Source organism: Thermobia domestica, chromosome 1 (genome assembly GCF_964235325.1).
Source record: "Thermobia domestica chromosome 1, izTheDome1.hap1.1, whole genome shotgun sequence".
Lineage (NCBI taxonomy): Eukaryota > Metazoa > Arthropoda > Insecta > Zygentoma > Lepismatidae > Thermobia > Thermobia domestica.
The window spans coordinates 232,329,838-232,357,544 of NC_137454.1; the positions used below are offsets into that span (position 1 = coordinate 232,329,838).

Genomic DNA, 27,707 nt, shown 5'->3' on the forward strand with positions numbered 1-27,707 from the left:
AACATTATGTTTAGCACCGCCTATTGGGGGGACAAGGTGGCTCCGGTGCGTGGGATTCCACACCACCTACACATTTTGGTGAGGAGAGTCAATGGAAGTCTGATATATATATATATATATATATATGTACTGTACGTAAGAGGGTAGGAGTTGCAAATACAAAAAACGCATACTGTAGATAATTGACGAAAACAAGAAAAATACGAAAGAAACTGTGAAACAAAGAAAACTATCAAAGAAAATTCGAAGTGAAGAAGAATCCAATTGCCGGTAAAGTCACCAATGATAGCAAATTAAAAAAGTGATCCTGGGCTAATGGTTAAGACAAACGCAAGTAGAAAGATCACAGTTCAAACCTACTCAAGGTGTTCTTTTATATTTTTTAAACTAATGTGTACGATTCTTCATAGGACTAATGTTTTTATATTTTATGCTGAAGTATAGCAGTATTGCCATTTTCATTGACGATGTAATTTTGATGATGAATAATAAGTTTGTATGGTTATGGAAACAGTAATAATTAGGTGATAAAAATACGAGGAATTACTGAATTATTGCCGAGAAGGATGCGCAGTAAGGTCATGCATGTTGTTTATAGCATATCGTCTAAAACATTCATTCTAATAAGCAAAGCCTCATAACATATCTCGTTCGCATGGTCGTCAAAAGGTGAAAGTGGCTCAGCTAGGTGAAATTGTGAATCGTGCATCACAAGGCCAGAATGTATCTCAAATCTCCAGAGCAGTTGGTTGTGACATACGAACTGTTCGCAAATGATGGAGTTGAATGGACCAAATCTTCGCTTAGAGCAGGTAGATCTAGGGCAACAACTGTAATTCAGGATGAAGCGCTGATAGAATCCAATTTTCTAAAGATCTTGTCTTGCGGGGACAAGGCTGTTCCCACAAAAACTTGGTGAAGATTAAAGGCAACTTGCCTGAGAACATTATCTTGCCATGAAGACCCTTCTCACAATGGCGCAAGACGAGACGATTAGAATGGACAGAGTGAAACATTGAACTCTCAGAAACCTACTAGAATCTAACTATATGGAGTGATGAGAAGGTTTCTCTATCCAATCAGTGAGAAAAATTCATACTCTATAGATGACAAGAGACAAGATATATGCATGAGGTGCAGACAGAGCAATCCGGACAGATTGCGGCACGTTTCAAGGCTGCATGTGAACCATTTGCCTTAGAGAACCGATTCCAGTGCTGGGCGAAGGACTGGATAGATTTATATCAATAATCTGCAGAACATCTTGCTACCATTTCATCTTTCAAATTTTCAGACAAAGAGGAATTTGTGTTAAGGGGGTAGACTACTGAAAATGATACGAAAGGTAGTCATTTTTCTTTTGCCCGTTTTTCGTAAGTGGAAAGAGATAATGAAATGTAACTTACCGCAATAATAGATAATGTTATTCTACCCCCGAAAATATGAATTGGAAGAATTTTCAGTGTTGCCATCCATATAAATTATAGTGTGGTCAGAATAAGAATAACCCAAAAGTTTAAGTTAAGGGAGCGAGTAGAAAAATGAATTCAATTGTAATTGATGACTTATCATGTTGTCTTGGTTCCTTGTTGACTACTTTTTAAATAATATTTGTATTTATTTTATAATAAAAGAAGTGTAGTTTTAATAACCCGCCGTCGAGTTCTCCCAACTACATCATATATAATAACCAATTATGACTAACTTATACAAACATAACAAGCCTATTTAACACATATGTCACGAAGGAATATATAAAGTCTATTTCATTTCATAGACTTCCAAATAGATGACACGGTCCAACTCTTCTCTCGGCTGCTTGATTGGGAACAGGGTCTTCCATATATTTTGCGAGGAACAAAGTAATAGGCTATCCTTAGGAAGACATTTCATTATGGCACACTCACGGTGATAGTTCATCAGTTGGAATGACAAGATGTTTAGAAAAAAATTTCTTTGAACTACTTTGTCTAGATGGTTTGTTAAAGAAAAAAAACCTGAGTATTTATCCCGGCAAGGTCGAGGAAGCGAAAATAACATGCCATAGGGCATCATTTTGTAATCCTGGATATTGAGTAGAATGCACACATCTTGTCGACTGTGTCCATTCTCCCATTAGTCCTATTATAATATACAGGGTATTTCAAAACAACACCGACAACGTTTGGGAGCTGATTTCTCCGTAGTCGAGTCAAGACTTCACTGAGGAACTAGTATGTGCTCTATTCAAATATCCATGTTTCAGAATCAAGCGGTATTTCCTATTTTTTTTTTTTTTTTTTTTTTTTTTTTTTTGTAGAGGTAGTTGGTGAGTACTTCAAATTATATGCCTGTAGCCAAACTCCCTCTTTAAAAATTGTTGCGTGAGTATCACATGATTCTGAAACTTGTACTTTTGGACAGCGTATATATTAGTTCGTAAGTGAAGTCTTGACCCGACTACAGTAGATCCCATAGCTTTGGAGCTGTGGACCTTTAAAGTTCATTTTCTTTTGTGTTTTCGGCAGTCTATAACTCCGAAAGGGAGCATTTGTGCACCCAGGATGGTCTATACTTTTTGTCTTATCTTGGTGTCAGGGATTACCTCCCAAACGTCGTCGGTGTTGTTTTGAAACACCCTGTAGATTTATGACTAATTTGTTAATGGGCTCATCAATCTCATTTGGATCATGCATAATTGATAGCAGCAAAATGTCTTTATTGCGTTTTGTCATCACAAAAAAAAGTGTCATATCATACTAAAATGCATAAAAGCACGAGTTTACTTCTCTTGTCTTCATTGGCAACAACTCCGGAGGTATTTATACCTCTTTTTTTATTTAAAGAGTACTCACGAAAGTGATCCTATTTTCAAGCAAGTAAGTAGCTAACGTGTACCTGCTGTAATAACTATCTGTATTTAGGTTGTGATGGGAATTTTTGATAAGGTTGGTCAGTCTTTTCACTACATCAATTGCTGTATTCGATTGTGAGTGTAGACCTGGTTTTTATTTTCCGCAGTACAATTCGCGAGTCCATGTATAAAATACTCTGCTATCAAATAACGCATACATCTTCAGCCCATATTTAGTGGGCTTTTCTTTTGGTATATATTTAAATAATTAACATTTTTCTGACTAGAGTATGCATTTCTTTATTAAAAATTATTTCGTAACAGTTTCCATAACGTAACGTTATTTCCTCAGACGTTAATATGTATGTTTATATTAATGTAGGTAACAGAGACATCATAATATTAAATTGTTGATATTCGTTGTTGCTTATATAATTTTAAATTTATATTATGTAACAATACGATATTATTATAATTTACCTAATATAAATTTAATGTAATTTACCTACTGTATACCTAATATAATTTACCAAATTATTTAGTCTTGCTACCTAATATAAATTTAAAATTGTATAATAAGCAACAATGCATATCAATAATTTAATATTATAATCTCTCTGTTACCTACATTAATATGAACATATCAAGCCAAGTACATATTAACGTCTGAGGATGTTACGTACGTTATGGAAACTGTTACGAAATAATTTATTTTTAATAAAGAAAAGCATACTCAGGTCAGAAAAATGTTAATTATTTAAATAATAATTCCAGAGTGAACATGAAGGAAGTTACATGTGGTATATATTGCACAAAACCACAACGTCCACAAAATGATTTCGTCAATCGTGACGAAATCACCTGTTGACAATTGTTGATGGAGTATGCATGTCTCGAATTGCTGCGACCCTGTCAGTCTCTTCTCTCTCCTGTCGAGTACTTATGTCACCAAATATGAGACAGCATAAGAATTAAAAAAATAATTAAAAAAATTGAATACACCTCGCTGAATTAACATTCCTGTTCCATCGTTACCACTCCACAATTCACCACAATCAGTATATTTTCCTTTTTTGATTCCCACGAGAAATAACACGCCAATCAAAACCATTATATCTGATTGCGTAGTATTTTGCAGTCCTTGTCCCACGAATAGTGGATGTTCGAACGCTGTCTATCAATAAAAATGTTAACGTTTTCTACAATTTAGTCAATAATTTCGAGATCAAAAATTTTCGAAAAGTATCCCTGGCAGCAGGGCCGGCCCTAGGCAATTTGCCCCCCTGTGCAATGGCATCATTTGTCGCCCCTTTCTCCAAAAAGAACACATCTTAAATTTAGTATGCTACCCCATCGAAGAGTATTCGCACTCAGAAAGACCTAAACACTACAAATACAATCTCGTTGTGTCTGTTTTTTGTTTAAATAATAATCTTTTCTTTAGCGAAGGAAGCAAATACACTTACATAGGAAAGATGGTAATTCTTTTTATAGTATCCAATATCGAGCTCCAATCTCAATATATCAGTTTGCAATTCCAGTGCAACTAGCTTTTTATCTTTATTTCTTGATTTTCTTTCTACATCCGTTAAAAAAAAGAAAATAAAAAATCTTGTTTGCACTTTCAATTATAAGGAACTTGTTTGTGGCAAAGACAAGGCTGGGGCAATCCAAATGAAATCGACCAATGATGGTTGCTGACAATTTTTTTTATTTTTTTACTTTTGTACCACATTCAGGGAGTTGAAAGCGGGTATTCATTTATATTTTAGCCGCGCAGGTTTTGTCGTAGTTGTCATTTTGTATAGGCGCCTGAGCGTATTTTGAACTTTTCAGGATATTTTGTTAAACGCTGTAACTTTTTAGGTTTTAAAGATAATGAGTTCAAACCAAAACCATATGAAAGTTAATGGAATGGATAACATACTGTGTGCTGTGCACATTGAGACGTACTTCAGAACGTCGAAAGAAAAAGCTCTGAACATTGCGGTTGGAAACCTATTTGGTCTAGGAATTAAGTCGTGCGGGTGGACAAGAGATGGCGCAACGAACGGAGCGTCCCACAGTTCCGTGTATCCACACATGTGTTGCAAACCCCTGTCATCGCGTATCGTTCGTAGTATAGGGCAGTGGATTAAAGCGTCAACAACACCAGTTTGTAGTTAAGTGAACATGGCGCAATTTGTGCCTGATAAAGTGTTTTTGCGGGCTGTCCTGCTGCATTACTTTAACATGCAGAAAAGTGCGACTGAAAGTCATCGTATTTTGGTGGAAGTGTATGGTGACCATGCTCTAGCTGAGCGAACGTGTCAGAAGTGGTTTGCACGGTTTAGAAGTGGTGATTTCGGCTTGGCAGACCATGAGCTAGCTGGACAGCCAAAAAAATTTCAAGACGAAGAATTGACAGCATTGCTCGAGCAGGATTCGTGTCAAACGCAGGAACAACTTGCAGCAGCATTAGGCGTTGATCAAACAACAGCCTCCAAACGCTTGAAAGCCATGGGAATGATTCAAAAGATGTCACATTGGGTTCCACATGAATTGAAAGACAGAGACGTTGAAAGACGAAAAAACATTTGCGAATTGCTGCTTCAACGACAGAGCAGAAAGGGGTTTCTGCATCGAATTATTACGGGTGATGAGAAGTGAATCCATTACGAGAACCCTAAACGAAAAAAGGCCTGGATGAAACCAGGTGAACCAGGTCCATCACAACCAAAACGAGATATTCACTGTGCAAATGTTATGCTGTGCATATGGTGGGATATGAAAGGTGTGGTGTACTATGAGCTGCTGCAACCGGGTGAAACTATGAATGGAGAACGTTATCGACGACAATTAATGCGTTTGAAGCAAGCTCTGGCCAGAACACGACCAGAATGGGAGAACAGACATGATAAACTTATTGTTCAACATGATAACGCTCGCCCATATGTCGCAAAACCGGTCAAAACCTATTTAGAAAATGTCGGATGGGAAGTTTTACCCCACCCGCCGTATTCACCAGACGTTGCTCCTTCGGACTACTACTTGTTCGATTGCATGAACAACGATTTGATTGGACAGCGGTTTACTTCTTCAGAAGATATCGAAACATGGGTCTCTGACTGGATCGCTTCCAAGGATGAGGACTTCTTTCGCCACGGAATCCGTACATTGCCTGACAGATGGGCGAAAGTGGTGGCTAGCGATGGACAATATTTTTCTTAAGGTATTTATGTATTTTGTGTTTGTACTACAGCTTCAATGTGTGCGTACCAACCGCACGAATTAATTCCTAGACCAAATAGAAATGGCCATTTTGGAATGTACATTTTGAAACAAAATAAATGAGACTCACCTTCAATTTTATATATATATATATATATATATATATATATATATATATATATATATATATATTGTCTACATAGAGACTAGATAGCGGACAACGTCCCAAACAAGTTTCAGACCTGAGAACCATATACTTAGTTTTTTTTGGGGGGGGGGAATTTTTAAACTGCAAATTTTCGAAAATCGTGTATTTTCACCATCAAATATCTCAGGAAGGACACAAGTGAAAAATCTCAAATTTGCACATAATAGATGATAGAGATGATAGTTGTTCAGTAACAAATCGGTAAAATTGCATGTATGTAATGCATATTATTTATACAAATTGCAGTTAATTTGTAAATTATCTGAGAACTGCTAGGGTGATTACAGGCAGGAACACACACCATGGATTTTATGAGCTAAGGTTGATAAAATTAATTTTGCAATTAAAATGAAAAATTATTTTTAAATACTCAAAAATATTTTAATAGTTTCTGAATTAGCAGAAACTGAAATTTAGCAATATTACTTAATTTTTGGACTACGATTTGTCAGGCTTTTGCTGCGATTTATTTATGGGGGTAACATGCCTTTGAATATATCGTCAAAACTAAATTGCAGAAGTGTTTATTTAAGATGTGAAATTGAAATTTTCTTTCTTGATTACTACTGTAATATATATATCGAGAGAGAGAGAGAGATACAAAAAAGCCGGTTTTGGGAAAAAACGAGAATTTTGAAAATTTTGGCTTTTTTCATTTTCATGATTTTTCTATTTAAATAGCTTTCTTATAGTATACTCTAAAGCTAAATACGATTTCATGACCTAAATGCTATATTTCGCTCTGGAATTCACCATCATGATGGATGGAACACATGTTTTATGAATTAAACATAAAGTATGAAGTATTTGAGGACAACTGTAGAAGATATTTAACTTTAACTTCTGAGTTATCGACATTTTTTTCTTTTCTACATCATTTCTTTTTAGCCATCCGTGTTTCATTTCCTAGAGATTAGTAGGCCTATCTAGCTTCTAGCACAGAAGTTAAACTTTTGTTTTTCAATATATCCGTCAGAGCGTACGTTTGTCAGTATATCTGTCAAAGCGTACTTCCACATTCTTGTTATACTGTAGCTGTGCATTGATTTAGCAATAATCTTCCGGATACAAACTTGAATACCACTTTATACAAACAATCAGTAACGGATTCAGAAAAGTATTTTGGGAAGTGTTTCTCTGCTTAATGTTTGTTTTTTCTAAAATTTCTCAATTTTTATTTGGGACATTTATGAGTACAAGCATAACTAATATTTCGTTTTGTTTGTATATTCAGCAATAACCTTCCGGATACAACCTTGAAGACCATTTTATACTGATAATCAGTGGCGGATTTAGAAAAGTATTTTGGGAGGAGCTTTTCTTATTAATGTTTAGTTTTTCTAAAAACATCTAATTTTTATTTGAGAAGAGCTTGAAGTTTATGAGTAAAGGCATAACAAATATTTGGTTTGTTTTAGAAATTCTTCATTTCGGGGTACAAGCTTCACACGTAAAACATTCCCACCCTAACCCCCTTTGCAAATCCGTCACTGCTGGTAATTAGTAATAACAACGATTTAAAAACGATAAGAAAGGAAGTCGACCAGAACTCACAGTACACGCATTATCTCTACATTCACAGATACAATTAAGAAAACCTTTTGTCAAAACGGTCGAATGCGAGGTTGAATCCCGGACTTCCCGATAGAAGCTCAAAAGCTAACCACTCACTCATGGTTGTTGTGCTTAACTTAAATGTATTTTTTCTCTCTCTCTCTATGGCCTATGGAATCCGAAGGTTCAATGCCGCCTTCACAAAAGCTCTCCACTGACTTCAATCCTTACCAACTGGATTCAGTTTTTATTTTGTATTCCTATTTCTGCGAGATCCATTTTAATATTGTCCTCCCATCTGCGCCTAAGTCTTTCTAATGGACGTTTTCCGATTGGATTTCCAGTTAAAACTTTGAAAGCGTTCCTACTTTCTTCCATTCTGGCTGCATGACCTGCCCACCTGAGCCTCCTAGACTTGATGACCGTAACGATGTTTGGTAAACAGTATAAATTATGCAGTTCTTCGTTATGAAGTTTCCCTCCTTCCCGTTCCTCTTGGGTCCGAATATTCGTCTCAGGATTTTATTTTCAAATACTTTCAGTCTGCGTTCTTCCCTCAAGCGACCATGTTTCACAACCATACAGAACAACAGGCATGATTATCGTTTTATATATTTTAAGTTTTAAATTCCTCGACAGAATTCGCGATGGCAAAATACTTTGAACTAAATAATAACACGAATTTCTTTTTTTTTTAAATGTACTTATTTTTGTGTATAAGAAGTTAAAAAATTATATATATATATTGGTTAATCCTTCGGAATTCATAATGTAAATATATTAAGAATTTTTAAAAAATCTTTTCGAAATTCATGCTTTATTTTAGAGGTTCTATATTATTATCTACATCAACCACTAATCAAATGAGTTCTTGTGCTGTATAGAAGCGAAACAAAGTATGCTTTATCAATTTAGAGCAAAAATGCGAAGCAGAAAAAACCGATTTTTTTTCCAAAAAAGCTGTTTTTTCTGAGTCCTTGCCTATCTCTCTCTCTCTCTCTCTCTCTCTCTCTATATATATATATATATATATATATATATATATATATATATATATATATATATATATATATATATATATATTACACTCCTTATGGAGTTTCTTCGAGACATAAGTAACATTGAAATCAATGACTTCAAATGACTTCTGTTCAGAAAGATATGAAAAATTACAAACCTGATTAAAAATATTCAATTCCATGAAAACAAAAACCTCTGTCCACATCGTATGATCATTATTACATGTATCTTCATTTTTAGTATATGAATACATATTTGGCATACATAAAATGTAGCTACACAATAGTATGTGATAATCAGAATTCACAGAGAGAATAATAGGAAGATACACTTTCCCAGTTACACTCCAATTGTAAAGAGAATAATAATACAATATGCGTGAATGAAATATTGAAAGTAAAATTGTCTGTTAATTCGAATTGAACACTTTTACTGCACTGTATTAGTAATATTTCACTCAGAACGCAGCTTAATTGGGAAAATCAGTCCTCAGAATCAGCATCATTTACTACTATATTGGAGTAGTCAAAGTTAAAACAACTGTTACCACGACTGTTTGTGCAATAGTCCCTGATTCTCGCAACTATACTGCAGAGTTGCACACTGAATGTTGAACAGCTGCATTTAATAAAACGAAGAAGGAAAGGAGGCGCTGGAGGTTGAGATATTTTTACTGGAACCAGCAATTTCTCTTTTATTTGCCATTCCCATTGCAGTGGGTTTAGATCATTTCCTAGCCAAGACTAAACCTGATGATACACTCTTTTACGGTAAAAGGTACATGCATCCGAGTTGGTGGTAAAGATTCTGGTTTCACTTAAGTTGATGATTTTGTTACTTTCTGAGTGAAAATTCGAAAGCGAACATCATTCAAACTTTCTTTCTTTTTCTCCATGTATCATGGCTATTGCTGTCACACCAGCTGTGATTACTTCTTCTTCTGAACTAGTGGAATTTAAAATACAAAAGCGAGTTTCCTGAAGTCTTCATCTTTTAGCAATGTAATCATTTCACCTTTATCAACTGAAAACCGCCTTAAAAGTTGTGTCTCAGCCAAGCAGTGCATGGACAAACAGTATGTGTGTTACAATGTTTTGATCCAATTGTTCTCTAACGCATTTTGTGTCATAGACAAAGTTTCCTTTGAGTTCCTCTTAGTGTCTGAACACAAACATTTTGTAAGGTATGTTCACAGCGTAGTGAATAAACAGAACAAGCAGGGTGCGAATTACCGGGGGGGATGAGGGGGATTTTCCCCCTCAATCACATTTTGTTCCCCCCCAAAGAAGTCAGCTGAAGTATCCCCACCGGGGATGCTCGCTTTCCCCCTCAAACTATGCTTAGTGTAACTCGAAATTTCACTGATTTTTGTTATTTCTTGTAAATTTAATCTTCTAGCTGTATTTCGAAATGATCGATGTAAACTGTTCAGTTTTGGTCATTTCTACTTACCACCTAATTAAACACTATTTTCAACGTTGTTTAGTAGAACTATATTATTATGACTACGGTTGTTACTTGCAACTGTACCTTCGTACCCTTCAGTTCGTTATCGTTTGTGAATTTGAATGTACTAATTGCGTATAACAAAGCCATATATAGATTTATAAATGTTCTTAGCGGTTGGCCAAGAAGAAGTAAATAAATAGCTTCTTCTACCATACTTGGCGAAGTTCGGATATGTCTTATTCATCCTCTATATTTGTATCGATTATCATCTTATTTTAATTTTTGTTATAACATGTTATTTCATTTTCCAGTGTACTCTTTGTTAGCACATGGTCTTCATTCCTTAGTAGGTTGTGTGTATGCAACTCAAAAGTTGCATTTAATTTGTGATAATTAGCATAGTAATCACTGCTTTTACAGTTTACGGAAATGAACTTTTGAAACTGTACTCAAAATCTGAGATATAGGTATTCTCTCGTAAGTATATGTTAACGTAGCCTACACGCTGGGGAATACGCTCCTAGTGAGCAGACATGTCAATGAAGGTGATTTTTAGGTGAATAAGCGAATAATTCAAGATTTCTTTCAGCATTTGTTAATACGACTGGTTCTCCGTGTCTGTATAAGCATTTCAACTGGAGCGGGTTTTTTAAAAGTTAACCCTTCATTTTTCCATTTTTTTCGCTGTACAGTTTGCTGTCCACGCAATTAATGTTGTCTGAAAAACTTCAGTGTAATGTTTTACTTTATTTGAATAACGTAGCCCATAGTGAATCAACTCATCTTCAATCTAACAGTAAAGTAATTTTTAAGTGTTGACTTTCCGTGCCCATCACGGAATCGATATTTGGAGAAAAAAAGTCGTGATGAGCACAGCTTTAGCGGGAAGTAGAAGCACAAGCTCGAAATTTGAATTGAGAGATTTTAAATATTTGGCCTTCGATTTGACCTTGATGTGAGAAATCGGGACCAGCAACAATCCATTTCTTATTTGATAGGCTAATATCTAGATTTTCTTAAAAAAAAAAAAAAAAAAAAAAAAAAAAAAAAGTCCGGTTTAACTGATAATTTTAGTGGTTTTCACAAGACTGAAGTAGGTTTCTTTTCGCAGCCTGTATGTATTAATGCAAAGTGGAAGCTTTCAATATGAGTGGAAAAATTAACATATGCTTGTGATCATGGCTATCGCTCGAGCCAAATTATTAACTAAATAAACCTTAGAGAGCTACGGGGACAAGAGTGAGTACAACATTAAAACACGTTCAGAAAGGTTTAGTGGGGTGTGTGTGTCAGACAATATATATGTGCATAGTTATTGTCGGTAGATTTATTAAATTAATAAATCTCTCATTTATTACAGGTCACACACACACATACATACTATATATATATATATATATATATATATATATATATATGGGGGTAAGGCATTTATTGTCTCATTTTGAAATTTGAACCTTCAGACTGTGTCCTTTGGCCTAATTTTATCCCCCCCAATATAGATTATCTAATTCGCACACTGAGAACAAGCAAATCAGTATCATTACCAATTACAACTGTGGTAATCTTTTCTGCTGATGCAATGGCTGTTTTCACAATTGTCACGTCAGCCTGAATGACATCACACCCGATACACCTTAATCTTTCTGCAAGGTACTGAAGAAATTTTTATTTTGAATATTAGCTAGGAACACTTTTTTTTTTTTTTTTTTTTTTTTTTTTCAACAGAACTTTTGTTTCTGGTGAGAATATTACAGGAGGTCTAACTACAGCTCTTTGTCGACGTTGATGGGTTTGGGACTTTTGTGTTGAGTTCCTCACGATTATAGCCATCAAAAACAACAGTTACATTCTTGTATTTCTTCTCAACATACATGACATAGCTATTAATCACATCGCTTAACAATCTCTCTCGTGTCCAGGGAATGCAATGTAAAAGTGAACCAACGTCAAGAACGTAATGCACTTTGCCATCAGGGAGGGATTCACAATGTGAATATTTCCGTAAAAGATGCGCCAGTTGGGATTTGGGTGCCTCACACATAAGGCTTTCCTTGTCAAAAAGTGATGCTGAAAAAGTGAACAGTTCCCGCAAGTCCTAATTGTTAGACTGCACATATAGCAACAGGCGTTGAAACAAAAGTTAGTTGTTAATGTGAACAGCATCATCTCTTTCATGTAAAGTACGTTTAACATCCACGGTACAAACCTTGCGTTTCTTAAATGAAAATGCAGGAACTGTGTTCCGTCATCTTATTCACTGATATTACGATTCATGTTTGTGAACTCTTTCATAGATTCCTTCATTTGAGCGAAAAGAGGACATAACAAAAACCCACAGAGCTCTCTGTTGTTCTGTCATACCTCGTTCATGAGTCAAGCCTCTTCGTCCCTTTACACTTTTCATTAGCACCTGCCTAATTACTAAGTCAGTTGACAGTCCACCCTAGAAACGACCATATCTTCGGACAAGACGATACTCTTCACAGAACTTCGGGTAAAGATCAGGAGATTAATGTTCTAACTCCAATATATTATGTAGATACAATCCATAACTTGTAGTGTATGCTCTTTGTCCACTTGCTGCAAAGAATGGAAGCATGTCCTTCACAACTGATAAATGCATAAACCAGTTTCCAGTACGTTCAGCCTTTATGAATTTTCGAACATTTTCATATACTGAGGTCATAATGAAGCTGTCCTGTATTTTTTTTAAAAAAAAAATGATACAAAAAAAAAATGAAATCCGTTTTAAGTTTTCCACTGCCTCTGTTGCATCTAAAAACTCCTTCAATTCAAACATATCTGAAAGTACTGATTTTGCAACAGTGACAACTGGATCATTTTCACAGTCAATGACTTTTCTGAGAAGTATTGTGAACAAAGATTAGGATATTATAAAATGTCCACGTATCGCTCTTGCCAATGCTTTTCCAGAAAGTAAATGCTTCAAAACACTGCTGTCATAGAGAAGTTCCAAAATCTCTTTGAGTCCAGACCTGGCCATGATGTGCCCGATGGATTCCAGGAAATTCATCAACAGATGAAGTCCACCCAGACGTATAACCATTTTCTTCAATGGATTGTCTTCCTTTTCATTTGCTACAATTCCAAGTGCTTTATGGAAGAGAGGCTGGTTGAATGTTAGTATTGGAATGGCATTATTCTTAAAGGCGTGATCATACGTGAACATCAAGGTAGAGTATATGCATGACTCATTTGATGGGTCCAAGTCTATTATAGGAAGGAAAGGTACAGATGACTTCCCAGGATGATCTTTCAAAAGGATTTGGCATGTACCAAACCGTATGGGAACAGGACGCTCTAAAAACATGAGACATACTCCATATCCGTCAATGTCCTCAATTGTGTCGGTAAATGTTATACTTTCTTTATTGGGTGGTATGTCAGATGTCGGAATACAACTTAGTTGTATATCATAGATATTAGAGATAACACAATTCTTGTTTCAGCAATGGTTTTTCACAGAATGAAGGAAACAATAGGAGTACATTTGTTAAACATTGCATTTTGTTCTTTGTGAACTTATCATTGGTTGCAATTAGTAACATATGACATCAGGGGCAGACCAAGGCAAAATTTTCACCTGGGCAAAGTAACTTATCGGCATCTTCCTGCATTGCGGCGCTTTGGGCAGTCGCCCAGATGCCCAGCTCTTAGTCCATCTCTGTATGACTTTTATTATCTTTCAATCATTATGTGAAATTTCTCGTTTAAATCACATGTGATGATCAGAAAAATCATATGCTTTATGAAAGCAGTTCAATTCCATTATGGCGGCCTTAAGACAACAGTGACGTTAGTACACTTTATTTCATCGTTATTATTATTATTATTATTATTATTTTCAGTAAGAAACAATTGTCAGGCTTTGTTGTAATTTTTGCAGTTCAACCCTATTTTCACCCGACTAAGAAGAATCGTGCTGTCACTTCTAGAAAAGTGCTCACCGAAGGGCTGAAGCTATACTGTTAGGTGGCTTTTTTTCTTTAACTTCCCACTTCTCATAATCATGTCCTGTAGGCTGAAAGACATGACAATGAAATGAAACTGACAAATATCTTCAGGTCTATAGATTAACGCTTCAACCTGCTTTCCATGTCAGTGACGTTTGCTTCAGATACAGCATCTACGAAGGAGTTCTGTTTACAGATCAGAACCTTTAGAGAATCATGTCGATAGAACATCTAAGCAGAGTCGTTTTGACATATGATTAGCGTCATACTAAATGCAGGAAACGTTAGTCGAACTCTTTAGTATGGCACTAATCACGCTTCAGAACGTCTCTGCATACGGCACCTAGTGTTATTCTGGCTACACCTTTTCCTTCAGAAACTGAAACTTCTCAAGAACCTAGAAAGAGCAGGGTTCATTATATATTTTGACTCCCTCGAGATGCAAATTTGTAGGTATAAAACGTTTCTACCTAAAAGAGATCTACTCCCGAAATCCCAGCAAGCACTTGAAAAGCTGGAAAATATTAAACAGGGCTATGACCAGATGTTTGAAAGAAGTTTAATTCCATCCTGAAATGAATTCTCAATGTGAGTAATGTCTAAGTTAAATAATGGAAACTTATGATTTCACGTTGGTAGTAGTAATTGGTAATTTTAGGAAGGATTATCCAGAACTCCCAGTATATTACCATGATTTAAGCGATCCTTTTTCTCGCCGTGGCTACTGCAATAGATGGCCTGCCAAAAGGAAGTCGTTTGTTGTTTCTAGTCTTTAAATGCGCTCCTCAGTCTCATCTCGACTTTCTTAAAAGCGTTGTAGAAATTCAATAATGACATTACAATTTATCTGCTTAATTTTCTAGTAAATACAAAATACTGCGTATATTGAGAAGTCTACGGTAAATTAGTCAAGTGCTTATGAGGTACTTTCCACTTCTGCTCAGTTCATCATTATAACTTAAATATATTATATTTCTGAATGCAAGAAGATTCCCATTCTTTTAACTCAATGATTAAGAAAAAGTACAGCACATACTGGGCGTATTTTCAGAACTTATTAAACTAAAAAATCAAATCAAATACAGATCTCCCGTAGTCTTCCTCAGTGGTAGCGTCCACTGAATCTGCGAACATTCAAGGAAACAGTGGTCGAAGCAGGGGAGGGTGAAGTTAGAGCTTAATGGAAACTCGTAATTCTGTTCAATAAAGGAAAACTCCACATCATATGTCGCGAAAGCACGACCACTCCATGTTTTGGGTACGAAATTGCACGCACGCACACACACACAAAAACTCATCTTGGATTCAGAAATATACGGTACTTATTGTTTGACAGAACGTATTGGTAACAGAATATACCACTAAACCATATTTTCTGACTAACATTCTTTGATAACCCATGTGTCCTAAAAATTTGTAGTTTCGTAAATTAGAAAAGGTAGAGAAAAATTGGGATGTCCCTCTACTTCATTGCTACAAGCAAAACCAAGAGGAAATAACAGAAGCTAATATGTAGGGATAGATGTAATAGTACATATGTACATAACGTGAATTTGATGTTATATGAAAGTATGAAAAACTTAAGATTTTTCTTAACGGTACTTTTGAAATAGAACCTTTCATCGATTACTAGATATTTCAGTTGGTTCTCAGCTAAGTTTGTAAGTTTCTATGCTACAGAGATAAACTTTGTGGATGTGTACTTTTTTTTTCTGTTTTGTTTGTTTGTTTCCCTTATAGAACCAAAGCTAGGATTCTTAAAAACTGAAAAAGGAAATTGGGTTATTTCGTTTTCAATAACTTTTCCTAATTCTGTGTTATTTGATGTATTCCTTGTTCCCTCACGGTCTGTAACAGTTATGTACAGCTGTGACTCAGTAAATGCAAATTGCATACTATCACTCTTATTTACGGTTTCACAATACGTACAGTGACTATTCTACATTTAGTTAAGTATTGGTAACGCCATACATAGGGATCACGGTGAGTGATGTTGATTTCCTTGAATTCCCATGAATTAGTAAATTTTCCTATACCCGCGACACTGTGAACATTATAATTTATGGATACGTTTAGAAAAAGATCAATTTGTTTCATCGACTTCCACCATCTTCATAGCTGTCAAACGTTCTCACTTTTACTTTTGAAATACTTTATAACCTTACTTTATTACTGTAAATATTTATTATGACTCAAACTTCCTGCATTTGGAGTACAATAAAACACTAGTCCCAAGCAATAACTAGACACTAACGCTATCTCTCGGCATTCTGAATCCCTCAAACATATCGTAATTTTGCTCTCTTTGATTATCTATAACCAACGAACCTTACTTATTTTCTTTCTCTTCCGTAGCAAAAATCTTCTGAATTTTTAACTTCTTGTTCTTCCAAAGTTTTATCATCTTACAGTGCTCCTCAGCCTTCTTCGCTTCTTAATATAAATTTCTTGTTATTTGTGAGGAGGAAAACAAAATGTATGAAAAGTGACTTCCAAAGTCAACGTGAACCCCGATGAATATGATCTTTGCTAAAATGTAATTTTACATTTATAAAATAAATAAATAAAACTGAAGTAAAAATATTTGTTTTTCTCAAAACTGAGTACAGAAAATACATCGGCAAACACGGTAACTATTGTGAAGTGGTTGAAGTTCCGTCAGCGTTTAGAAAACAAGATAAAATTGTTTCATATTTTTCAGCAGCAAACTGTTACTTCACTTTATATAAAAATTGAAACATAATAAATAAATAAATAAAACAGTTTTTCATGTGTATTTAAAAATATATTTACATATATACAGTCATACAATATGTATATTTATTTATACAACTGATCAAAAACGAATATTCAAAACCCCATCCACACGAAGAAATATATCATGGCATATATTTTATATATATTTTTTGAACTTATGTAGCACACCTGCAAATAATGAGATCCAAATATAGTAAAGCAAACTTTAATTATCATTTTTATAATCCATATTCTTGGCTAACCAATCGAAATGAGTAACAGTGAACTATACAATCCATTTGTAAGAATACAAAAAAAATTACGCACACACACAAATATACACGGAAACTAATGGTACTTTTTTTCTTTCTTGTCACTTAAAAAGGAAAAGGAAAGAAATCACTATAGAAAAACAAGCGGAACATCATGAAAATTTATACTACACAGTACTACGTATATTGATATGTAAAATATGAAACAAATTCAGTACATATGACTAGTAATTACAACAAAATAAAATGATACAATGGCAAAGAGAAAACCGAATGTCTTGTTAACATTTTGTATACTGACCTAATGCACTGGTATACTATACAATGCAATTCAGAGAACCTATATATTATTTATTATCATTATTATTATTGTTCATATGAATTCATGTAAGTCTCTTTCCTAGTCACAGCTTTTTTTGACATTATAAACATCAACCAGTTACAAAAATAGTATTTATATATATATATCAATTCTATTCACTTCTTTTGATTTTTTTAAAAAAATGTTCAGTCTATTTTTATTTTTTTAAGTCTCTTGATTTCACTTCTTTTTAACAGTCTTTTCTTCATTTTTTCCTTTTTTCTTTTCATATTTTGAGACTGAATTCTCCGATTGGTTGTTTTCTCTATCCTTGTTTATACCTAGATCGTTTAAATAAAACATTCAACATTAAATATCAATCAGGTAATACATGAAGCATTTATCATCAACGTTGTACATCAGGATCTATATATATCTTTAAAAAAATAAATGATGATGCATGCATTTCAAAAACGTATTCGTGATACATCGAAGAATGTGCAGGAACACACTAAAATATGGGAGAAAAAACGCTCAAAAATACAACATGCATAAAATTACAGCTTAATACTGTACTGACATAGATAAAAAGAAATACTATATAAAAGCACCATATTATCGGCTTCGATGAGGAAAAATCTGCTTTGTATCTTTCTACATATCTAAAGCAGAATAAAAATAAGTATTTTTTTTTCTATTTACGTAATTACCAACATTTACAAACCAACAAAAAACAATCCCACATATAAAACAAACAGCTTAACGATAACGGACAGCTTTCGAGCATATGGTTTCAAATTTTACGTTTACAATATTTGGATTCTACCTAAATACAATTTGGCATTTTAAATGGAAGAACAGCAATCTCTATTAAGATATTCGACGGAAAGTCCGAATCAGCAAACAGAGCCTTTTCTTGTCATTAGAAGATACCCATCGCGTTAATCTAGCGTAAGTGTGAAGTACACAATTTCTATTAAAAAGAACGGGTTCGATTTAAATTATATCAACAAGTAACAACAACTGTCATAAATTTATCAACTTTTGAATTTTCACAGAAATCTTCAGAACGAAGACTTAATGGATAAGGCAAGTTGTGAGCTTATGTTTAAAAGTGGTGCTCACAACTTACCTTATCCATAAATCCTGAGAGAAATTTAGGACGAACTCAGCAAAGGCCACGGTGGATTTTATAGTACAAGCGCAACATCTTAGTTTGCAGTCTACGTTAGATGACATCCTGGACAACTTCGAAGATGTGATACAAACAATATTTGTACTCTACTTTTTGTGCAAGATAAATCTATACCACAGTTACGTGAAATTTCTTGCAATGTACTAGTCAGATCAATTACCTGCTGCTGAAACTCATCAACCTGAACACAAACGTTCTACAGAAAATGCCAGTCCTTCAAGTCCATCTAAATGTGATTCTAATTTTAAGTTAGCTCTTTTCAAACCTGCTTTTGATAACGTAATTAGCCCAGTTGCTACATACATTAAATGCGCTCCTGCGACCTCGCTTGACGGAAGAACTACCCAAAGAATCCATGCCAATTCATGCAAATTCACCCACAGAATTCTGTCCCTCTACTTCAGTCTCAAACATCTCTACGAAGTAAAAACATGGCGAAGAGAACAAGGAAAAACAAGGAAAGACAGACTTTGCAATTACAGGAAAAGATGAAAATCAAGGAGTAAATACTGAAGAATCTGAGGTTCAATTCACAGAGCGATTTGGTGTTGAAAAAGAGAAAAAAAACTCATTTGCGAGAAATGTAGAGACAGTACAAGAGAATTTACCTGTTGTGGCGTTAGATACAAAATATTCATACCCAATGTGTGCAAATCTGAAGGGAATATGGAAGATTTTAGTACTCTACTGTTCATTCTATAAAACTCCTCCTCATATATGAAGAAACTCTTGAAAACTAGTATAACCAAACATGAAGTAGGAACCTTGAGCTTTGACACGAGGGTATATTTGCATTCATATAACATTTCGAACCTGAGTCAAGGTAACTTGAAGTTTCAAGAACTTAAATTATATTTTGCGTCACTTATCCCTCCCCTGGAACTGCTTGAAATGATTAAAAAATAAATAAATAAATAAAAATAAATCAAGTAAAACTAACAGCTTGGGCATCACATATTATCCATTAAAAAAATTGTTTGGACAGGAATTAAAAGGTCTTATAGCTTTCCTAATTTTAAAATCTCAAAAATTTAAATCAATTTCAATAAAGAGCCCTTTTCCATTCGCTAAATGAAAAATTTTCTATGAGCCAAAATAGACATTGCACATAGTTTTAATTATAATTACTATGTATTATGGCATATTAAAAACTCTCGACATTTAAAATTTGTGGTGTACGTCTAAAGTTTCAAAGATAAGATCATTTTTCCTAAAAAAGGAAAATAAATATCTATACAGATAGCACGCTATTCGAATACTTGCTTCTGTTTTGAATCATCATCTAAGCCTTTTTGTCTCAGTTAGCTGGGGTCGACTTTTCCGATCGCTGTCCTCCACCTATTTCCATCTTCTATCATATCCGCTCTGACACATCATTCTTAACACGACCTCCCTACTTCTTTGTACCATTCAGTTCTATAGCATCCACTACGCTACATTCCAAAGGTCTTACAATGTCCAAAATATCTCAGTCAACTTTCTCGCTTTTTTTTTTGTGTGTGTGTGTGTGTGTGTGTGTGTGTGTGTGTGTGTGTGTGTGTGTGTGTGTGTGTGTGTGTGTGTGTGTGTGTGTGTGTGTGTGTGTGTGTGTGTGTGTGTGTGTGTGTGTGTGTGTGTGTGTGTGTGTGTGTGTGTGTGTGTGTGTGTGTGTGTGTGTGTGTGTGTGTGTGCGCGTTGGTGAACCCGCCAATCTTTGTAGGTCGATCGGCTACAGAGCAGCACTCTGAGCAATTTTTGCAAAGCGAGCATTTTTTAGTGGTTGCTCGAAAAGTTTTTTACTTTTAACGCGTGCAGGACCATTATAGGGGTCCCCCCGCGAGTTCTTTTGACTCCGCTCGTTTATACGGATACAGCCGGTTTGTGTGTGTAAAGTGTGTGCTCAGACTGAAAAATTTCGTTTCTCGATCGGTGTGTATTCCGACGCAGTGCCATCTACGTGTGTATTCCAAGCAGGAACTAGAGCAATTCAAACTCCCAACGGCTGCGTTCACCATTGTTGCCAATCAAGTATTTGTTGAAACGTTAAAGAAAAATAGCAACTATAGCAAGGAATTTTTCACAGTAAGAACTCGGATATGAATATTACGTAGAAATAACCCTATGCCTAAAATGCTTTTTCTAATAGAGCTGAGGAGAGGGAGACGTGTGTATATAAAATATATCTATATATATAAAATTGAAAATCACTATGTTTATCACTTTAAATCTGCTGAACCGCTTGATCGATCTCGATCAAATTTGTAACATGGATGAGGTTCAAGGCCGGGCTGGTTTTAGGCTATTCACTTGGATGATAAAAGTGAAGGGGGAGGGGGAATGGGTATAAAAATAAATAAAACTTAATAACTCCCGAACCACTCAACCGATCTTGATCAAATTTTCAACATAGATGAGGTTTAGGCCTGGGATTGTTTCTATAATTTTAAATTGACTGAGCAACGTATGGGAGGAGAAGGAGGGGGAGGTATATAAAAATCAATTTATATAAGACTGAAAGTGACTATTTTTGTAACTTAATAAATCTTGAACTATCCGACCGATCTCATTCAGAGTTTCAACATACATGAGATTCTGATGTGGAAATATTTTTGTAATTTCACTTTAACGGTAGATTCTAGGGAAGGGGGTGGGGAGGGGGACATGAATAAAAATTAATAAAACTAATAACTTTTGAACCACACAACCAATCTCGATCAAATTTTCAACATGTATGAGGGTCGGGCCTTGGGTGCTTTTTATCGTTTCACTATGACGAGCAAGTATAGAGGAGGAGAAGGGGGAGATATATGTAAAAAAAAATAGAAATGACTGTCTTCGTGACTTCATCACTCTTGAACCACCCGACCAATCTAAATCAAATTTTCAACATGCATAAGGTTCGGATGTGGAAACATTTTTGTAATTTCACTTTAACGGTAGATCCTAGGGAAGAGGGAAAGGAGGGGAACGTATTAATAAAAATTAATAAAACTAATAACTTTTGAACCACCCAACCAATCTCGATAAAATTTGAACATGTATCAGGGTCAGACCTTGGGTGCTTTTTATCGTTTCACTATGACGAGCCACCATAGGGGAGAGGGAGGGGGAGGGGGAGATATATGTAAAAAATAAAAATGACTGCCTTTGTGACTTTATCACTCTTGAACCATCCGACCGATCTCAATCAAATTTTCAACATACATGAGTTTTCGGGCAGGGATTAAGGCTACTCACTTTGACGATGCAACGTAGGGGAGGAGGTAGGAGGAGAAATTTAAAAATGATCAAAATGACCAATATTAGTGTTGAATCCATAGTTTTCGGGATCGATGAGAGAAACAGTGACACTTCTGATGCTGTAACAATCCAAGTTCAGCCCTGATAGTTGAGGAGGGGGAAGTTGCAACGTAGGGGAGGGGAATAAACATTAAAAATGATCGGAAATGGCTAATATTAGTGTTGAATCCATAGTTTTAGGATTTGCTGAGATTAACAGTGACAATTTTGATGCCGTGTGCCGCAGCATGGTTGAGGGGAGGAGGATTTGTATATAATAATGATTGAAAATGACCAATATTAGTGTCTAATCCATAGTTTTCGGGATCATTATGATGAACAGAGACATTTCCGATCCGGTTTAAATCCAAAATCAGCTCCACAAGTTGAAGAAGGGGGAGAAAGAGATATATTAAAAATGGTCGAATATGTCCACTATCAGCAGAATTTATAGTTTTCTGGGTCGCTTAGATGAGCAGTGACACTTTCGATCCCGTTTAAATTCAGATTCAAACCTTCAACTTGGTTGAGGGGGAGTAAAACGTTTAAAAATGGTCGAAAATGACAGATATTAGTGCTCAATCCACATTTTTGGGGTCGCTCAGGTGGACAGTGATACTTCGGATGACATAGGTCGCAACAAGGGGGAGGGGGATATAATGATTCGAAATTAGTGTTGAATCTATAGTTTCTGGGATCGCCGAGATGAACAATGACACTTCGTATGGTGTTAATTCCAAATTCAGCCGCGCGTCTTCTGAGAGGGGGAGAGGGAAATAAAAAAAAACATATTAGTGTCGAATCCATAGTTTCCAGGGTCACTGAGATGACCGGTAACACATCCAATGCCGTGCCGCACAACATGAAAGAAGAGGAGGGGGATATATATATATATATATATATATATATATATATATATATATATATATATATATATATATATATATATATATATATATATATAGATATATATATATATATATATATATATAAATGTTCAAAATTATCCGACACTAGTGTCTGATCCGTAGTTTTTAGGGTCACTGAGATGAAGAATGACACTTCCGATCCCGTTTGAAACCAAACTCAGCCCCGTAGCTTGAGAGATAATGAAATGATTGAAAATGATTAATATTAGCGTCGAATACGTGGTATTCGGGATCGCCGAGGTGATCAATAATCTTTCCGATGCCGTTTAATTCGATACCATTAAAAACGAAAACAGCATATTTCACGGGTACAGAACACATGAGACACCGAATTGTGCATTTAAATTTTCATTTCACCCAGCGAAGCGGGTATATACTAGTAAAACCTCATAACTTTGGAATCACCAAACCGATCTCATTCAAATTTTCAACATGGATGAAGTTCGGACCTGGGATGACTTTTATCATTTTAGTTTGACGGTCCAATGTAGGGAGGGGAAGAGGGTGTATCAGACCACCAGTCTTAGACATTTTTCTCAGCTTCTAGTGCACGTAGACGCTGGAAACAAAAAAATGAATGACCAAATGGTACATGAAGAATCAAATGGTGATACTTCCATATCCAGTGGCGTAGCGGGAATACACCAAGGGGGTCAACACCAAAGTTTTTAATGGAAAATGGTATCAATTTCGGTTTTTTAGAAGTAATATTGAAAAAGAATTAACTTTTACGGGAAACACTTTTCGTTAAATTCTACGGTTTTGGATCAACGTCTATTATTTGTTGTATTGCTACTATCAGACAACCCGGTAAACTCATTTTTCTGTTCGTAGTGCACGGAGACACTTCAAACAGAAAATGAATGACTAAATCGTATCTGAAGAATAAAATGGTGATATTCCCATATCCAGTGGCGTAGCGGGAATGCATCAAAGGGATTAACTCCAAAATTTTTAATGGAAACTGGTATCAATTTCGACTTCTTTGAAAGTATTACTGATAAAGAAACAACTTTTACGGGAAACACTTTTCGTCATATTCTACGGTTTGGTATCTACTTATGTTATTTGTTGAATTGCCACTTCAGACCAATTGCCATCTCAGTCATTTTCCTCTGTTCGTAGTACACACAGACACTTCAAACAACAACAAAAAACTGAATGACCAAATCGTACGTGAAGAATCAATGGTGATGCTTCTATATCAATTGGCGTAGCGGGGATACATCCACGGTGGTCAACTCCAAAATTTCAAATGGAAATTGGTATCAATTTCGATTTCTTTGGAAGTATTATTGAAATAGAAACAACTTTAACGGGAAACACTTATCGTTAAATTCTGCGGTTTGGGATCTACGTCTGTTATATGAAGTTGAATTGCTACTATCAGTCCACCGGCACAGGCATTTTTCTCTGTTCGTAGTGCACAGAACTTGAAAAAAAGGATTCAAACTGGACCAGTAGTGTGCGTTGTGTATGCTGACATCTCCATTACCCTTGAAGGTTGCTACATCCGTCCACAGAATGTCCCGGTGGAAACATGGGTTTCCTGGCACTCATCCACTGACAAAACTAGACGGATATGTAAATCTTGTTCTCGGAGTTCCTGATTCAGATGAACATGATCAAAATGGAGCACGTTGTTGAGCAGAATCCTCCAAACCGTCATGTTGCTTATCGCAGCATCCCTGGCGAATCATGTTTTCGAGATTTGGGGAACCAAATGGACTGCAGCAAGGATGCCGGGAGACCGTTTATCCTAAACACGGCGCCTGATCTGCTGACGTCTTTTGTGTTGAGAAGGGACATGCCCAGTCCTCTGCACACCAAGTGCAAGACGAAACGCTTTCCTCGACTGCCCAGCACGATTGAGAAACCGTTGATCATATAGCCGCGCAGCCTCGCGATAATTCTCCCGACTTCACTCAATACTATTAACATATCAAAAGCTACGATATTCGAAAACATCGTTTGAGTTCCCTCAAGCACACGAAATAATAGGCAATAGGAGCCGAAATCAACAAACATTCAACACCTTATCTTTCAACTACAAACAACAAATATTCAACGGTTTTATATCAGAATTTTTTCCCGTTTTCTTCTCTTCTTCTACTTTGTCAGATGGCACTTCATTAATGTATTTTTCGCTACTAATAACCATCATACAAAAATTTCTCCCTTTTCACTCCTTTTTGCAGCTTCTTTCCCTCTTAACCCCCGTCTTCACCTGTATCTCATTCTTATGTGCAGGTGTAGCTTTGGCGCACGACACTTTGAACTATTTACATGTAAAATTCAATTCTTTGTATGGATAGGCATGTTTATAAGGAACAAATGGCGACAGAATGAAATACAAAATAATACTCTGTATTATAGGTTTACAAGTGTAGTGTTCTAGTATAAAATGATCACAAGTGATTTACGCCGGATATAATAAGTGAGTGTATATAAAAGATGGCACTATTAGATGTTATTTTCCACTGTCAGCATATATTTGCACAATGTAAAAAACCTGTCTTTTATATGTTCAAGTGCAACGTTACTGGAAAAAAAATTACAAGTGCTATTGAAATTCGTACCATTGACAAAACCCATTCCTTTTCATCTTGGCTTCCGCACATATCCCCGACTGCTGACAGACTTGTTCCTTTCGGACGCACTCCCGCGCTAGCGTACGGACCCACCAGCTTTATTCTTCCCTGACCCGAGTGGATAGCATTCGTGTTTTAATGGCCACCTAAGGCAGGTTGGTTTGAGTTTTTGCACTAAAATATTTAATTATTCATCCCTGTATTTTATCTATGCCAAGTGAGACATTTTCATGTCGCCAAGGGAAACCTTTTAGGGGATAATAAGAAGGAAATTAGTGAAAGAATTATAAGTTTTAACAATTGTTTCTAGTGGTGCGCTAAAAGTAAACTTGTACGCATTCCTTTTCTCTCTGACTCTTCTTCAGCTGTGTCTCAACGGTTTGCTTTAATTCTTCAAACTTCCATCCATCATCTTTTTATAGCATTTCTTTAAACTTATCCTCTACATTTTTTCTTGACTAATTCCTCTATATCTTCGCCTTCTCTTTTATTTTTACACATCCTTATTATTCCACTATCTACATTTCTGTATTGTTTTCTTCTGTTTCTTTCTTTCGTAACTTTATTTTCTATTCTCACGGGTTACCAGATTTGTTTTAGACTTCTATTATTTGTATTCTTTCCTTCTATTATTGTTGACTTTGTACGTATTTCCTTACTCATGCTAAGGTAATCCGTTTCTACTACCTGTTTGTCGGTGTGTCTACAGACCTGATTCCTCTGTTAATGATTTTCTGGTTCAAGATTCTCGTGTTTAACCTGTGAATTTCGTTTTACCAATTAAATTCGATTAATTACTAGTGAACATATTTTCTTCTCTGTATTGGCTACCTGAATGGAGCTTAACATAAAATCTCCACTGAACTAAAATTTCGATCATCTTCTACATTCGTATTTGCTTTTGTCATCTAATTCTTCTGTAATTCAGTAAGGATGAAGATCTTGTCTTCCTTCTGAATATCTTCATCAGGCAACTCATTGATTCTTCTTATGTACCTATTTGTATACCTTTTGGACAATAGTGTGCAAGATGATTATATTCGTTGCAATTCCTACATTGTGCGCTCCTACCTGAACATTGATATCTAAAATGTTTTCCACATGCTAAACAACCATATTGATAACATACATATTTTCCTGTGATTGTTTCAGAACGAAATCTATTGATTTTATGTAGTCTGTCTTGATAGATATTTGTATCTTTCATTGATCTGTTGTGACACTCAATTGTAGCGAGAAAAAATGCTGTTGTACACTGGTTTAACAATGCAGAAGGCATAGATATAGCAAATCATGTAGCATTTCTGGAAGGGGAAGTAACCATGTTTTGTGAATTTTATTCAAGAGTGGAAGAAGTGAATTTAGTTGCTCTCACTGTATTATTGATCTTCATTTGGGTCTAATTATCTGTTCTATACTAGCAGCCTGTGCTGAATGGATACAAAATCATTGAAAACATGGTTGTTTCTGCATCAGGATTCGTAAAACTCGTAGTGCCGTAGCAAATCGGAAGGGTGGTGTAAGGGAGCACTGCCTTCCCTAATTTCAGGAGGGGAGTTGACTGGTGTCCAACTTTTTGTTTTGCACAAATTAGTACCTAACTCAAGAGTGCTAAGCATATTCCGAAAGTAAACCTGGAAATATAAACATGTGAATATTAGTTCACCTTTTTAGGGGAAAGGAGGTAGCCCCAGACATTTTAACACATTGAACTGCCTCTTGGAAAAAGATGTAAAATTGCCCCGAAATAAGCCTGAAATATGGAATGTGAACTTTATTAACAAACTGAACATATCGACATAAATGCTAAAATAACGAAATAGACAAATGGCAATACAGATCGCTAAATTTCACATATTTGGAATATTGGCGAGCACTAAGGAACACGTAAGATGTTTGAAAAACATCATATTCTACACCTAGAAGGAACAATAAGAAAACCTATCCACGAAGCTAACAGTGGTAGCGTGTAATGGATATCTGTTGACTCAATTGAGGTGCAGTTTCATGAACCCAGCCATCGCAGGATTCACACTGCACCCAGCATTCATTGAACGTTTCACCATAAATTATACATTTAGTGGGGCTTTCTTGTTAATATTTTCTCGTTGTCTGTGTAGTGGTTCATTAGCTTCTTGTGACCTTACTTTGCTACTTCTTTTCCTAAAATCACT

At 35.6% G+C, this 27,707-nt stretch overlaps 1 protein-coding gene across 3 annotated transcripts in view; it reads right to left on the minus strand.

The window, feature by feature from the left end:
• Positions 1 to 17,023: 17,023 nt before the first annotated feature.
• LOC145694624 (uncharacterized) overlaps positions 17,024 to 27,707 on the minus strand; it is an 87,723-nt gene continuing 77,039 nt past the window's right edge. For all 3 annotated transcript variants that reach the window (XM_081771031.1, XM_081771047.1, XM_081771039.1), the window contains exon 10: positions 17,024 to 17,901. In XM_081771031.1, coding sequence (XP_081627157.1) covers positions 17,801 to 17,901 — 101 coding nt within the window. In that variant the 3' untranslated portion in view covers positions 17,024 to 17,800. The remainder of the gene's footprint in view (positions 17,902 to 27,707) is intronic.